This window comes from Strix aluco, chromosome 4 (genome assembly GCF_031877795.1).
Source record: "Strix aluco isolate bStrAlu1 chromosome 4, bStrAlu1.hap1, whole genome shotgun sequence".
Classification (NCBI taxonomy): Eukaryota; Metazoa; Chordata; class Aves; order Strigiformes; family Strigidae; genus Strix; species Strix aluco.
In genome coordinates, this window is record NC_133934.1 from 25742896 (window position 1) to 25757275 (window position 14380).

At 37.1% G+C, this 14380-nt stretch overlaps 1 protein-coding gene across 10 annotated transcripts in view; it reads left to right on the top strand.

Annotated features, from left to right (window-relative positions):
* TBC1D1 (TBC1 domain family member 1) overlaps positions 1-14380 on the top strand; it is a 114118-nt gene that overhangs the window by 76982 nt on the left and 22756 nt on the right. For all 10 annotated transcript variants that reach the window (XM_074822321.1, XM_074822316.1, XM_074822315.1 and 7 more), the window contains one exon: positions 10213-10398. In XM_074822321.1, the coding sequence (XP_074678422.1) occupies positions 10213-10398 (186 nt within the window). The remainder of the gene's footprint in view (positions 1-10212; positions 10399-14380) is intronic.

Consider the following 14380-nt stretch of genomic DNA (forward strand, 5'->3'; position numbering starts at 1 on the left):
GTGCATCAACATGTGGGTGCATCATTATGCATCTCATTTTAGGTAAGACAGATAGTACAGCACGTGCTGAGGACAACAATGCCTCAAAGAAGCTCATGTCTGTAGATAATGGTCTCTGTCTCACTAAAGTTTGAAATTCAGAGCTCTGCAGGCTCTGCGTTCTGACTGATGTCTAAGGCCATTGTATAAGAAATAAGTATGAGGGAACAGTACGTTATAGTAAATATAGTAAAAGGTAACTATTTTAATGTCACTGAGACATTTTCCTTGCATCTTAAAGGGACACCTTGATTAACTGGACACAGCATGTAACAAAAGTGTTTCTGTCATTAATGCATTATTTGCAATGTAATTTGACTGATGATGGGGTAAGCTGTATATGGGCATAGATGCCTCTCAAATTTAGTGTACTTCAAAATGAAGTGATCTCAAGAGCATGTTGTGTAAACATACATGTGAAATGCTGTCCTGTACTTCAAGGCATATGAAGGAGCTGTTCAAATGCAGCTGTTCTGTGAAGCTTTTTGCAGGTTTGATGCATCTTTTTGTGACTGGAAATAGTCTTACCTGGTTTTGAAACCCCAAACCTAAATTGCCTATCCAAGCATTTCCTCTGAGACATAATAGCTGCAGGACACAATCTTAACAACCTACAGCTGGATAAGCAGAGTAGTTGGAGAAACAAGTGTGGCCAAAATGGAAAACAGGAAGTGCTATTAATAGGAGGAGCAGTTGAAAATATCTGGCCTTTTTCTGCACTCTTGTTTTCTTTTTCTGTTTTTGTTCCAATGTACATATTCAGTTTATGAACAGAGGGAGAAAACTTGGTTAGGTTGGGTTTTTTTATTGTTTATAACAAGTATTGGGTTTTTCCATTTGGATTTTCATGCATCTCCTGGAACACTGTTGGTAGTAAAGGATACTCACTCATGATCTAGTCTCTGTAGCTTTTAAGAAAGCTGCTGTACAGATGATCTTACATTGGACTCACCACCACAGCTAACTTAGTAACCTCTGTAGTTCCAAAGTAAATGTAAATAGCTATCCTAGCTATTTATCATCTTGTTCCTCTTTCTTTCATATTCCCTCAAGGAGAAGCAGCATATGCAGTGGGGCTTATTGATTTGATAAGTTATCTGTACTTCCTTTTTTTTAAAAAAAAAAAAAAAAAAAAAAGTCTTAAAGTCTTTCTTGCTCTTTTTAGACTGATTTTCTTTGGAAACAATTTATGCAAACAGCAGATGTATCACCAAAAAATCAGTTTCAGCCAAATTGGACAGAGGGCAAAGAAGGTTTTAAAGATAACACATTTTGTCATGTTCTGCAAAAGTAAGCATGAAGAAAGGGAAGGAAGGGAATATTCATGAGTTTCCCTTTATAGTTTGTGACTCCACCGACCAATTTCTCCATTCAAGAGTACAACTCCAGGTGTGTGGTACTCTGCAGGAGAGCAGTGAGAAAAAAAAGGCTAAGGATTTTTTAAAAGTTAGTAAGTCAGCCAACCAAGAGACCCAGATCTCTGTGAGTCAGAGATGATAAAAGTTTTTCAAGATTAGCATAGGCTGCTTTATTAAACTTTGTATTAAACATAAAATCCACCAGTATTCCTGAACTATGCATTGCTTTGACCACTTGTGGACAGGCACTGTCAACAAAATGAAATTGTTCTGTGGCTGTACCTTCTTTGGGTTGTAATTAGTAAATATGTACGTGTAAGATGTCACAAGAAATAGAGACAACTTTAAGCTTTATACACACAGAAAGATCTAGATCCTGACAATTGTGATTCCATTTGTATAGGCAAGTGGGGAACTGAATCTCAAGATGCATCATGTTCATTGCCTCTCTTTGGTTAACGCAGCAGGATATGAAAATGTATTTACTAAAAGTTTAAAAAAAAAAAAAACAAACAAAACACCAACAAAAAAAAGCCCCCCAAATAAAACAGACAACTTATACAAAGCTTTTGCAGAAATTTTGAGCTTAATCTTATGAGGTTCTGAACTTGAGAGATGTCTAGTGTCCTGAATTCCTATGTGAACCTGACAGCACTTTGAGTCCCACTCTCTTGCACTTCTGGATCCTTTGCTTCTTTAGGAGATGGTCGTAAGTAGTTTGAGCTAAAACTTCATTTCCTGTAGCTCAGCTGGCGAGAAATGATTGCTGGCTGTGCTTTGGTTGCATCATGTATTACCAACCAGAGAGCATGCTGTTTGTTTTGCCAACACCATTACTTAAAAGGAGGATTTTATTATACATAAAGGAGGTTGTTAATTTCTTACTAGCTCAGGAATAAAATGAAAAACAGTCCTAAATCAGTAGAGTTAAAAAAAAATGAATATTGCAAATAGATAGACCGGAAAGCCATTTTTTCTTGCCAGTTGAGATTCCTGCCTTGCCTGATAACTGGACTCAATCCAGCCACGCGCAGGCAAGGTGAGTGCTCTGAGACAACAGCAAGCCTTGGGCACAGGAAACTATTACTTTTTGGTTGTTATAAGAGCAATGTCCCATGTGCAGGCCCTCCTCCAGCCACCTCCTGCTTGTGGGTGCTGCCACTTTCCCCTTTCCCTGCTGTTTTCCCCTGCTTCTGGACATAACTTTACAATGAAACACATCGGAGAAGCATTATGCAATTTGCTGCCTGGCAGGACAGCCAGACGATCTCTGGTGAGCCGAAAGATGAGGCTGATCTCCAGTTTGGAGACCTAGAAAGGATTTTCTGCACAGATAAAATGATCTGTGGAGATTTTTATTGCTTTCCAGCTGGTAGCTGGAGGTTTGCAGGGTTGAATTATGCTAGTTCTATTGCAGCAAGCTACAGTTCAAATGTCCAACCCCATCTCCTGCTGTTTGTTGCTTTCCGTGGTATGGTTGTGCTGCTGCAGGTGGTGTGGAGCACTGGGGGGCAGCGTTTCTCTCACCACCACCTTGAGACGTGCTCAGTGTCTTGTCCTCTGATAGTTTTCTTTTTTATTTATTTGTGGGGGTGGAATGAGTGTTGTATCCTGCAAAGTGGAGAGATGGAAAAAGAGGAGCACAGGTCACTTACAAAATGGATCACGCTTTGATCTTACAATACCATATTTCTTTTGAAAGAAAGTTTGTCTTTTAATGTCTTTTTCCAAAGCTTTTTTTTGTCCGTTTTCTATATATAAGTACACAATATTCACTCTGGATCCCCCACTCGCCATCTTAAACATTCTAAGTAATAAAAGTGTTTCTTCAGTTCTTTTGATTTTTACCTTTCTACCTGCGCACCTACTTGCAGCCAGATCTTCATACTTCTGTAGAGTCTAACAAGAGCCATATTCTGTGGCTATGCAAATGGTTTAGGACTTCCTAGTTCTCTGTCTTTGCTGGTAAAAAGGTGAAGGGAACAACTTGGTGATCGTTTCAAACCAGCTGAAGTATGGGCTCACGCAAAAAAGGTGATTAGTTTTTTAGTCCCACTCGGAGTGTTACACAAGCACTAGAGCAGGCACAGGGAGGCAGGTAAGGACATGTGTCTGCAAGCTGAGGGTGGGTGCTCTTATCCTGCTCAGGAGCAGGACACACTGAGATCAGTGCAGAGTGATCATGAAACTTCACCTTGCACTGCAGCACAGCAGGATATTTGCATACTTTATTCAGCATCTACAAATCTCTTTGCAGTGGACTATTTTCACTACAGTTTTCACATATTGACTGCTCAGAATTTGTCATAGTGGGAGAACTGTTTTGCAGATTGTCAGAAACTCCCAGCAGAGTAAAATCAAGTGCTAGATTTAAAACGGGTGTGAATAGTTTTCTGAAGTAAATGATGGGAAAGTGACAGTGCTTGTTGTGAACTTTCTTGCTGCAGGAGGTGTGTTGGCAGTAGATAGCAAGATTTTTGTAACAGATGTATCAGTTTTAGTTTGGAGAATGGGTGATTTGTTTCGAGGTGAGCAGTGGGGTGGAAGTTACATGTTGAACAGTGAAAGAATTTGCAATTTAGAGGAATGAGATGCTTGGTATGGCTTAGCGGTACTCAGAAAATAGATTCAGATGAAAAAAAGGAACTTTAGCCAGAACAACTCCATAGTATTTTACAACTTGACTTACAAAATAAAAGCGCTTTTAGAAATTACAAGTATCTCTGTACAGGAAAAAAAACTTGATCCGTTCATTAAAACGAATTGGGTTTCAGTCTCTGGCAGACAGAGGTGGCAAACTGTTAAATCCTAAGTGCTGAAGAAAAGTTTGTGGATTTGAAAAACTGTTATTATTAAAACCAGTTGTAGTTAGCACCTACCTATCTGTTTATGTGCTTTGTGGTGAGGGTTATATCTCTTCCATTATTTAAGCAAAAATATTTTTAAAATAATTTTGTGGTAGTATTGCAAATACTGTAAACTGTTGCTTTAACATTCTATACTTAGAATGTTTATGTGGTGTAAATTATTTGTAATGTGTCCTCCAATACTGTTTTAATGGTTCTTTTTTAGCAACAAAATGATTTTTAATTAACTAATGACTAGATTTGTAAACGCTGTAATAAAGCCAGTTGGTTAGAATTGATTACTCAGTTCTGTCACTCTCTGAGTATATGTTCATAATCTTGATTTGCAGCATAAGAGCTTGGCTATAAGCAGTTAAGTACCACATATAATGTGTGATAGGTTCTGTGCCCATTGAAATATCAGGGCATTAATTTCTCAGAGGTTGATAATATTAGTAAATGGGGTGAATTTGGAGGTAGTGATTGCTTTTTAAGAAGCTCTTGTCTTTAAAAGAAAAGTCAAAATCTAAAGCATCTCTCAGAGCTGATTTTAATCAATTGTATTGAAATACATAATTTTTCAAGAATTCCTCATTTAGCCATTGCCTTCAGTTGTATGTCAGACTAAAAGAACTTGATGCTTCTTGTGATTCCATATCTGAAGCTTTCTGGTAACAGAAGGCTCCTGGTCATGTTACCACATTTGGTTATGAAGTCAAAAAATCCAGACATCGGTGTAAAATAATAGGAATATTATATCATTGGTTGTAGAAGTTTGCAGTTCCTCTTTAATCTTGTGTCATGTGGGAAAGGAGGAGTTGCACTACCTGAATGGAAGATCTGAAGAGAACTAAGGAAATTCTGAAAGTCTTCTGAGCAATTTAATCTTACATGACTCTGAAGATTCTCATTTGATTGCTAAGCTGAATTTTGTAATGTTTAAAATGCAACAAAGAAAAACAGTATAATGCATAAAATAAAGTGCTTAATGGAATTCTTCCATCCACATTCTCACCTTATCTTGCCTGACTTCTTAACCCTGGACAGTAGATGTGACTGGTAAGCACTGCATTTAAAGCCACGTGCAAACAACTCCGTAGTGAGGATGGTGGGTAATGCATTATGTTTGAGCCTCCTCCCTATTAGATTCCTATAAAAATAAAACAAGCACTTCTTTTCTATGTGAAGTGTTGCAGTTCTAGTCAAAGATTAATCTTGTTATCTTGGTTTTGGTATTTGAGGTTGGTTAGACTAAGTGCTCCTCAAAGAATGTTTTTAAAATTTAGGCTTTTAGGTGGGTTTGTCACTTCTATTATTTTTTACTTTGTGTGTGTGGTTTCTCTTAGTGGGTTTCCTTTTTTTCTTCTTGTTTTTGAAAAGCCTTGTTTAATACTGAGATTGGTTGAATAAGAAACTATTGATCAATTTTTTTTTCTAGTCAATTGCAAATGAAATTTCCTAAAAAAATAAGGTTTAAGGCATCGTCTTAATAAATCACTGTTGGAATACTTTAATGTCCTCCCACAGGTCCCAGCAAATGCTTTATATTCATTGTAGCTTCTTCTGGAGCTAATGAGATTTCCTGTTTATTTCACTACCAGTCAAACAGTCTGTTTTAATTACTACTGCAGTCATTCACCAGCTTTTCGTTTACAAAATTTCTTTAGTGTGGTCCCTGGTAGCAATATACCATGATACTTTCTTCATTAGTTTTGTGTGTCATCTTTGCACATGAGAGAGTTGATCCTTTTGGAGTGTAGGGATACTCTGCATCTTAAGATTGATGCACTGCCACACGAAGCGAAGGAATTGAGTACAGATGAATGGATCTGCTCTACAAATTCCATCTCAGTCCATTGTTACTATTGGCCTTATCTTTTCTTGGGTAGTATAAGCAGTGGGAGCATCAGAGCTGTACTGCTGAGGTATGGATGGATGCACTAGTATATTTGTGCAACATTTCTATCTGCTTCATCAGCAGTTTCATCTGCAGTTCTTCACCTTGCACAAGTTCTAACAAGCACAGGAGAACTGGTGGCTTTCCCAGTGAAGTACACTTTTTCTTGAGGAATACTTTAGACCCACAGACTTGTAGAAGTGCATTGTGCAGAAGCGTAATTCTGAAGGGTAGTCCAAGTCTGAACTTCAAATGGAAAATAACCTGTGAATTGATAAAACGTAGTAATAGTTAGTGAGTTAAGTTGCCCAGTCCTGAACCTGAAAGATTAGAAGTATAGTAGGCCTGTAGAAGTAGCATGTATGGAGGTAGAATTTTATATGGAAGCTACAGGGAAGGGAGCAACATATTTTAAAAGGAGAACAGGAATAGGAGTTAACAAAAGCTGATGAGGTTGGCAGATCAACATGGAAGCAGTCTTTCAGTGTGGGGTGAAGTGAGCTTAAAAATCTTATAAAAGTTTTGAAGGCTGCACATTACTTGGATTTTAACACGTGGCAGTTTGCTTCGGTGGAATGTGAGCTCCCAGTTATGTTCAGTTGAATTGCTCTTCTATTTATTTTTGTTTTCTGTACTATCCTCCAGATCACTTGTGCATAATAAAAAAATATGTAGTTTCTTGTTACATTATTTCTAATCCTGTCCTGGATGTGGAAGCTGGGTGGCATGTCTGTCTGTTGGTATATTCATGGACATGGGTTAGTGCTGACTTACTAAATGTCTGTTTTTTCACTTTGCCTTGAGGGATTACCTGCACATTCCACCTCCCTCCCCTCCTTTACTAGCCAAACAGCTGATGCAACTCTGCAAACTTTAGACAGGCCACCTGAGCAGTTAAACAGGTTCATTTTGGTTTCTATACATCCTGTTACCTGCCAGCATGGAGATGGGAGGGAAGGCAGGTTGTGAATGTGTTGCGTTTTATCAGAGTAGATTTTAGACTTCCTGTTAAATATCTACAAGTGATAAGAAGAAAGAAAGAAAAAAAGAAAGAAAAGATAGAAAAGGAGCTGCTGTTTGGAAGGCAGAATCAAGCCTAGGACTCTTCCACAGAAGAATTAGAGGTAGGGTTCAGCCTATAGAATTTTGTAATCTTTCTGGTTTCTTTTATAGCCTTAACCATTGTGAGTTAAGTTTCTTTTAGTGAATACTGATCTTATCAGGTTAATCAGTAATAGACAAGAAATTTTCAGCCTAAATGGAAGCAGGACCATGGACTTGAGTAATTAATGCTTTGCAGCGGTTCAAGTGTTGCCACAGTAAGTCTGATCACTGGAGGATGAGAAATGAGTAACATCTCTGATAATTTAAAAGGTGATATTTTGTTAAGTCAGTACTTGAAGACCAATCCATAAAATTTGCACGGAGAAAGTAGAATGTACATGTTAAAAACAGGAAGATTTTAGGTCTTGAGTATGTTCATTCGTGCTTTAGGAATGCAGTGCATTTAATCCATTTCCTTGCATGTGTTTTGGCAGCCTTTTTTTATTGCAAGTGGGTAACTATAAACTGTCTCTATAGATAGTCTTGATGTTTTCTAACACATACATGCATATATACATGCATAAAACAAGAACACATATCTGACTCTAAAGGAGATCCATAAACCACTGAGAGGATGTGTAGGGTGAGATTTGTTTCCCCTAAGATGTACATGCATTCTATATTGGATGCTATAAGAATGTAGTAAGAAGTGAATAGACTACAGATAGTGTACAGTGGATAAGGTGTACCCATCTGGATCACTTTTACTTTTTGCATTAATGTTTGGAGACCATTTTCATTAATTCCTATCTCTTATGGCAGTGTTACTTTGTACATGCAATGCAGCCTCAGAGAAAATTAAGCACTTTCCTTCAAGATGGTATTTTTATTTTTTTAAGTTTATTATTTTATTCGGGCAAATTAAAGCAGTTCTACCAGCACTATCATTAAGAGCATTTCCCTTATAATGTTAACGTGCACTAAGAAAAATCAGTGTGAAAACTATTATATGTACAGAACATTGTTGACAGTATAGTGTGTGCATCAAAACCAACAAACAAATCAAAATAATTTTCCTTTAATTTTCAACACAAATTGAGGATTATCAAGTGTGTGTTCCTTCTCTACCTGATGACATTTACCTAAACTTCTTTTATACTTGCAGATCTTTGCCCGGGGAAGTCTTTCCATTTACCTGTAAAGAAAAAAATTAAATTAATGTTTCCTGGTTTCTTTTAAGGGATATAATATAATTTTTTCACTGTATTGATATTTTTCATAACTATCTCTATTTTTGAATGCCTCTGTCAGTGTTTCCTACTTCTCTTTGCAACAAATTGTGATTGCCATTAAAATGTCAAATATTTGTCCTCTGCCTAATTTACATTCCTGTGAAGTTCATTGTTCTCTGAAATGCTGTAGATAGCCAAAGTTTGGGTATTCCACACAGTGGAAGTTTGTAAAGGTTTAATTTATGCTGCTAGCTGAAAATGTATTTATTTTTATATGTGTGGTTTAGCCCTTGAGTTTAACTGTGGTAACAAACAAATAAATGTTGTTTAAGGAAACGGGTGCTTTTGGACCCGCCCTATTTGTCTCTGACTCTTTAAGAGGAAAAGATTGACAGTGGCAAAACTTAGAAAAGCAGAAACCAACAGCTGCGACCGTTTCCATTCTTATTTAGTCATCTGAGCTTAGTTGTGTGAGTGCCTTTCAGCAATCAAGAAAAGAATAGCTGTATAGGAACCATGTGAGTTAATATACATTAGCTTTCTGAGCAGATTCTGAAGGGATGAACACCTTCCTATTTTGTTAGTTTGTAGAGATGAGATAATTGTGTGAGTGTATTTAATTCAAAATCTTTATCACTGTGCTAGGCAATGATAAAGAAATGGACCACAGAGCTACCACGGAGAATAATTGTTTCAGGAGTGTCCCTTCTCCGGGAGCTGTTTGAAATAGCATGCACAAATGTACTTGAGTTTGGCTGGAGAGTCTGGGGAATGGTTTGCATGTATAACTGGTCAGCTTGTCCTCGGGGAGACGTTTCACAGCCATTCTGTTTGGCTGAAGGAGAAGTGCTGTTGCGATGGCTTTCCATTTGGGATTTGGTAGGAAGAGATGGGTGGTTTTGACCATTCATTTTAAAGGTGGTTAATTGAGTAATTTTTCTTCTAGATACAGATTATATCACAGACAACTGAGCCTTCAGAGAAGCTGTATAAAACAATAAAATTAAGTGATACTGCAGCAGACATTAAGAAAACAAAGTATGAGAACTTATGCTTCTCATGTTGAGAACTTGATTAAAAACAATGTTGTTTAACCTTTCTCTAAAAATAAAAGATTTTTTCAGTTTACCTGAGATTTATTTAATGTTCACTTTCTTTTGTAGTGTTTTCACTCTTCTTGCATGCTTGACAAAAAGATATACATTTTATGGTAGACCAGCTGAAGCCAAAAGAAAAAGTGCAGAAGGTTATGACATGGTTAAAAATTAGGAGTGAGAGCAAACATGTCTAAGGTGCCTGTCTCCCTTTCTGCCTGTTTACTTTAAGAACTGGTAATCATCCCATTGCATGGCCTTAGGTGGTATTGTGTTTGTGCAGCTAAGGGTGTGTGTTTTCTTTGTTAAACACAGTTTAGAGATTATTCTTCAAATTAGGCGGGTTTGAATCATGCCAGGTTTCAACTGTAGGTTGTATTTTTGCAGTTTCTCAAACTTGCCCTTTCCTTTTTAGCCTTGTAAAGCTGTAATTAGCAAGCCATGGTCTTGATGTACGGTACAATATTTTTATCAGGTTATAGAAAAAAAAATGTTTCAGGCTTTGGCCCATGTGATTCTTACTCAGAAGCAGCTTGTAAATCTGTTTGAAAGTGTCATTTGGGAAACCTTGCTTGGTATTGCTACCCCCTATATATGTATGTAGATATGTATGTATGTGTATATGCAGTCTTTAAAAATTTGTCCCATCATTCATCTATTCATGAAATCTAAATAGTTCACAACAGCTTCTCTCTTTTAAAGATTACTCTGAATTGGGGGAACTTCCACCAAGATCCCCATTGGAACCAGTGTGTGAAGATGGCCCATTTGGGCCAGTGAAAGAAGAAAGGAAACGGACACCCCGTGAGCTTCGCGAGTTGTGGAAGAAAGCCATTATTCAGCAGATACTGCTCCTCAGAATGGAGAAAGAAAACCAGAAATTACAAGGTTGGTGAAGTTTTTGATTACACCCTACTGCAATACAAGTTCACTTTTTGGTTTGCTCTGTGGCTTTGGCAGTGGATTGGACCAAGCCTTTATGAAACATTTTAGAAACATACAGGTAAATCAGTTTAGCAGCACCTCCCTCAGATCTCATTAGTGTAGGTTACAATTTACACTTTTTTTTTATCACTTCACCTTCTTTATCTTAATTGGCACTCTTAGTTTTTACCATGGCTGGGGTTTTTTAGTCTGGTGTCTAGAAGCTCTGACAAGCAATTCAGCACAACCACTATCACAAACTGAATTCCTCTCTACATTCACATCCATAGGTCATTGTCTAAGTATTGGTCATTGCAACGTTTTGTTTAGCCAGCCTTGAAGTTGAATTGAAGTTCTTAAGGAGCTGGTTGTGGACTTCCGTGGGTGCCTGCCTGTGTACACACACTGTGCAAGCAAGGTTTGTATGGAGTAGTAATGAGTTAGATCAATCAGAAGGGTGATGAGAAGCAGCGTGAGAAACTGGAATTCACGGTTGTTCTTAACCAAAATTTTTCTGTGGCTGAATGCATAGCTGCAACAAATCCGTTGCGGTAGCAATTTTTACACATAAAATGCAGCTGATTAAGGATATACATTTTATTGTAGCAGCTGCATACAGAATTAGAAGTGATTGGCCTTGAGAGCTGCTCCTTTGAAGATATGAATGATGAGGACAGAAATGTTTATTTGGCTGATTTAAATGTTCAGGAAGGGAGTAGGCACCTGGATCCTCAAGGGGTGAGGGGCCTGGCATGAAAGTGGCTATTCTTCTTTGTCTTTGTGTAAACTTGAGGAAGGGTTGTCTTCCAGGAAGAACAACTGTGTAGAGAAAGGGCCCAGCTGTGTGAAAAGGTCAGTATACCAAACATGAAATCCTTCTTTAAACTTGGGCTGAGACTTCTGGCTGGAAGGAGAAAACATCTCTCTCAGACATTGGATATGGCCTCCCAGAACACTTAGCCCACCTGTAGGCTATTTGCTCCCAATAGTATAGCTCTCCTATTTAGACCCTGGTATCTGAAGAACACCTGATACCTGAATTTCCCAAGAACCCCACAGGTGACAGGCATGTTCCCAGCAAATCTACTTGCTAATCCGGTAAAATAAAATATGGCAACAGACACCAAATATACAATATACTGAAAGCAATGATTTTATACAATCCCTTCAGTTTAGATTAGTGCTGTCATAGGTAAACTTCTATCAAGTCAATCTGTAACTTGGAATTTTTATGGGACCTAGCATTTAGAAATAAATTTTCTGTTTTGTATATTCATATTCCTGATTTTTTTTTTTAATTATCTTGTATTCAAGTTATCGGAATCTACAGCCTGCCGTCAAGTTTTTGGCAACTGCAGGACATTAGTATCCATAAAAATTTTAACAAGTTTAATCAGGTGCTCCAGTTTTGCCCGCCCAAAAGAAACAATTGCAAAACCATCACAATTCACTAAAACGAGCATGTCTGAAGCTAGACAGTGAATGAATGAGACAGGTGTTGGCATGACTGGAGATCCAGGCTGTGCAGTATGCACCATGGAGTAAGGAAGTTGTCCTAGGTAGGTGCTGCATGAAGAGCTCAGATGGTGAGACAGTACTTGAAAAAACAGGTGACTGTGCTCCAGTGAGCACAGCTTTGTAATGTAATGCCACACATTCTGAAGCTTTTGTCTCTGGGAAGTAAAAATAAATATTTTACATGCAGTAATAAATCCCAGAGTACTACTGTTTAATACTGAACAAAATATTAAAATTAAATGTACAGTATATTGCATCTTTACTGATAATGCTTAAGTGTGATATTGGGAATTGGGTAGTGTCAGTATCTAAATAAGCTTGTTGATAAAAGCATACTCTCTTCTCAGTCCTTGCATGTCACTCCCACTGTCACATTTTTACATGTGGCAAAGGAAGACTGAATAAAGCAGAAAAGTCTGAAAAGACTAAGAAGTTGCCAAGCACCTGAAAATACTTGTTTACAAAGGACAGAAAATGGAAAGATTTCTCTGAGTTTGTTTTCATATAAGCTGAAACTTAAATGCCATTTTTAATTTCTCTTCATACAATGCCACATGTGTGTTAAGTTTGGGATTTTTTTTAATATTCTAATATATATGTTGTATTTGACCCGAAGAAAATGTGAAGAAGTTGACAAACAGTTTAGATACACAGGATCACTTTCAGTGTGGACACACAGTTATAATAAAACCATCAGTGCTTGTATTTACATAGGCCTGTGGTTAAACACTGAGTATAACCTACAGGGAAAACTCAAAACCAACAAGAAACCAGGAATAAAAAAACCCCTAAGGAGTAAAATTAAGCTACAGCTGTCTGTATCAGGATGGATAAAGCATGTGTCAGTACACATGCAGCCAAAGTCATGTTTTAAAATGAGATATACTATTTTGAAGTGAAAAGTCAAAAACTAAATTAGAAAATGTCAGAATGAAATACTGTGATGTCCAGATCTTGCAAACACTTAGGTAACATCATAACTCACATGAATAACCTCACTGAATGAAATTATTCACATGTGAAAGCAACTACAGAATAAGAAGGTAAGGTGAACTCTTCCCAGATACAAACCGTTCTTTTCTTTTTCCATTTTTAAAATCTAGAATCTTGTTTTAGCCAGTGGGAGTATAGGGCCAGCTAACTGTTTGCAGTTCTCAGAATCTGATAATCTAAAAAACCTTAATTGCAGATACAGATCTCAGAACAAGATGAGCTTAGTGTGTTGGCTATTTTAGTGTCATTATAGGCCATGTAAATTTCGGGTGAATTGACTGTTTGGTAAATTTATACGAACAAGTTGAACATACAAACAATGGAGAATTAAACTAACGAAAGATAACATCCTTTTGACATGGATTGTCTTAAGACTGTAACATACAGGGATGTGATTTTGTGAGTTCATACTGTGAAATCATCAAAAGTAGCAGTAAGCTTATGATATATGGCAGAATGTCCTCAAAATGACAGTAGCTTGTTAACATTACAATAATGCATCATTACAACAATGATCATGGCAACTTAATTAAAAATCATGGTGACTTCATGATAACTTGCATAAACATGGTTCCAAATCATTTTATTTTTAATTTGCTTGATGGGTGTTGCTGAGAAGTATTTTTAAATTTTTGTTTAAAACTATAGGAACATTTCAGTCCTTTATGTCTTCTGAATCTGTGCTCTGCTCATTTTTGCAAGTAGAGCGCTGTTGACCATATCCCAGGACTCTTTTCCTGGAACTAGGTACATAATATAAATTGTAATCTGAGAAAATTACCAATACTACAGTGGATCTGTGCTCCAGGAACTCTGATGATCTAAAATGTGTTGTTTAAGGCTTGAGTTAAGCATTGACCCTTGTTCTGATTTCTTCAGTGACTTTTGGAGACCCTCATGTATACTTAGTGTTTATTGTCCTATTTGTGTTCATGGTTCTGAAATTTTCTATACTTGAACTTTCTCTTATATGTAGTCACTTGAACTTTCTTTTTAATGTAGTATAAAAACAGACATGTGAATGATCACCTTTAAAGTAATTTTTTTACTTTGTCATTACTATTATGGAGCTGTATGCATAACAAATAGATGACTATGCTGGTTTTGTATTTTTCTTTGGTGTAGGTCTTCTGCATTACATTTTTTAAGAGCTGGGAAACTGAAGAATCCGCTTAGGAAAATCATGCGCTTATTTCATTAGTCATCATCTCTCATGTTTCTTCGGATTTAAGAGCTGACTAGCTGTAAGGAACTTAATTTAACAGGCCAAACACTGTTAATATTGCATATAATATCTTTTTTAAAAAAAACCCAACAAAACAAAACACCAGCAAAACCCAAAACACCCCACAATCACAAAAATTTAGACATGTAATGTTTCAGAATTAATAGGGTTTAATTTTATGTGGATTGCATGATGAAGTTTTAAGTTAAA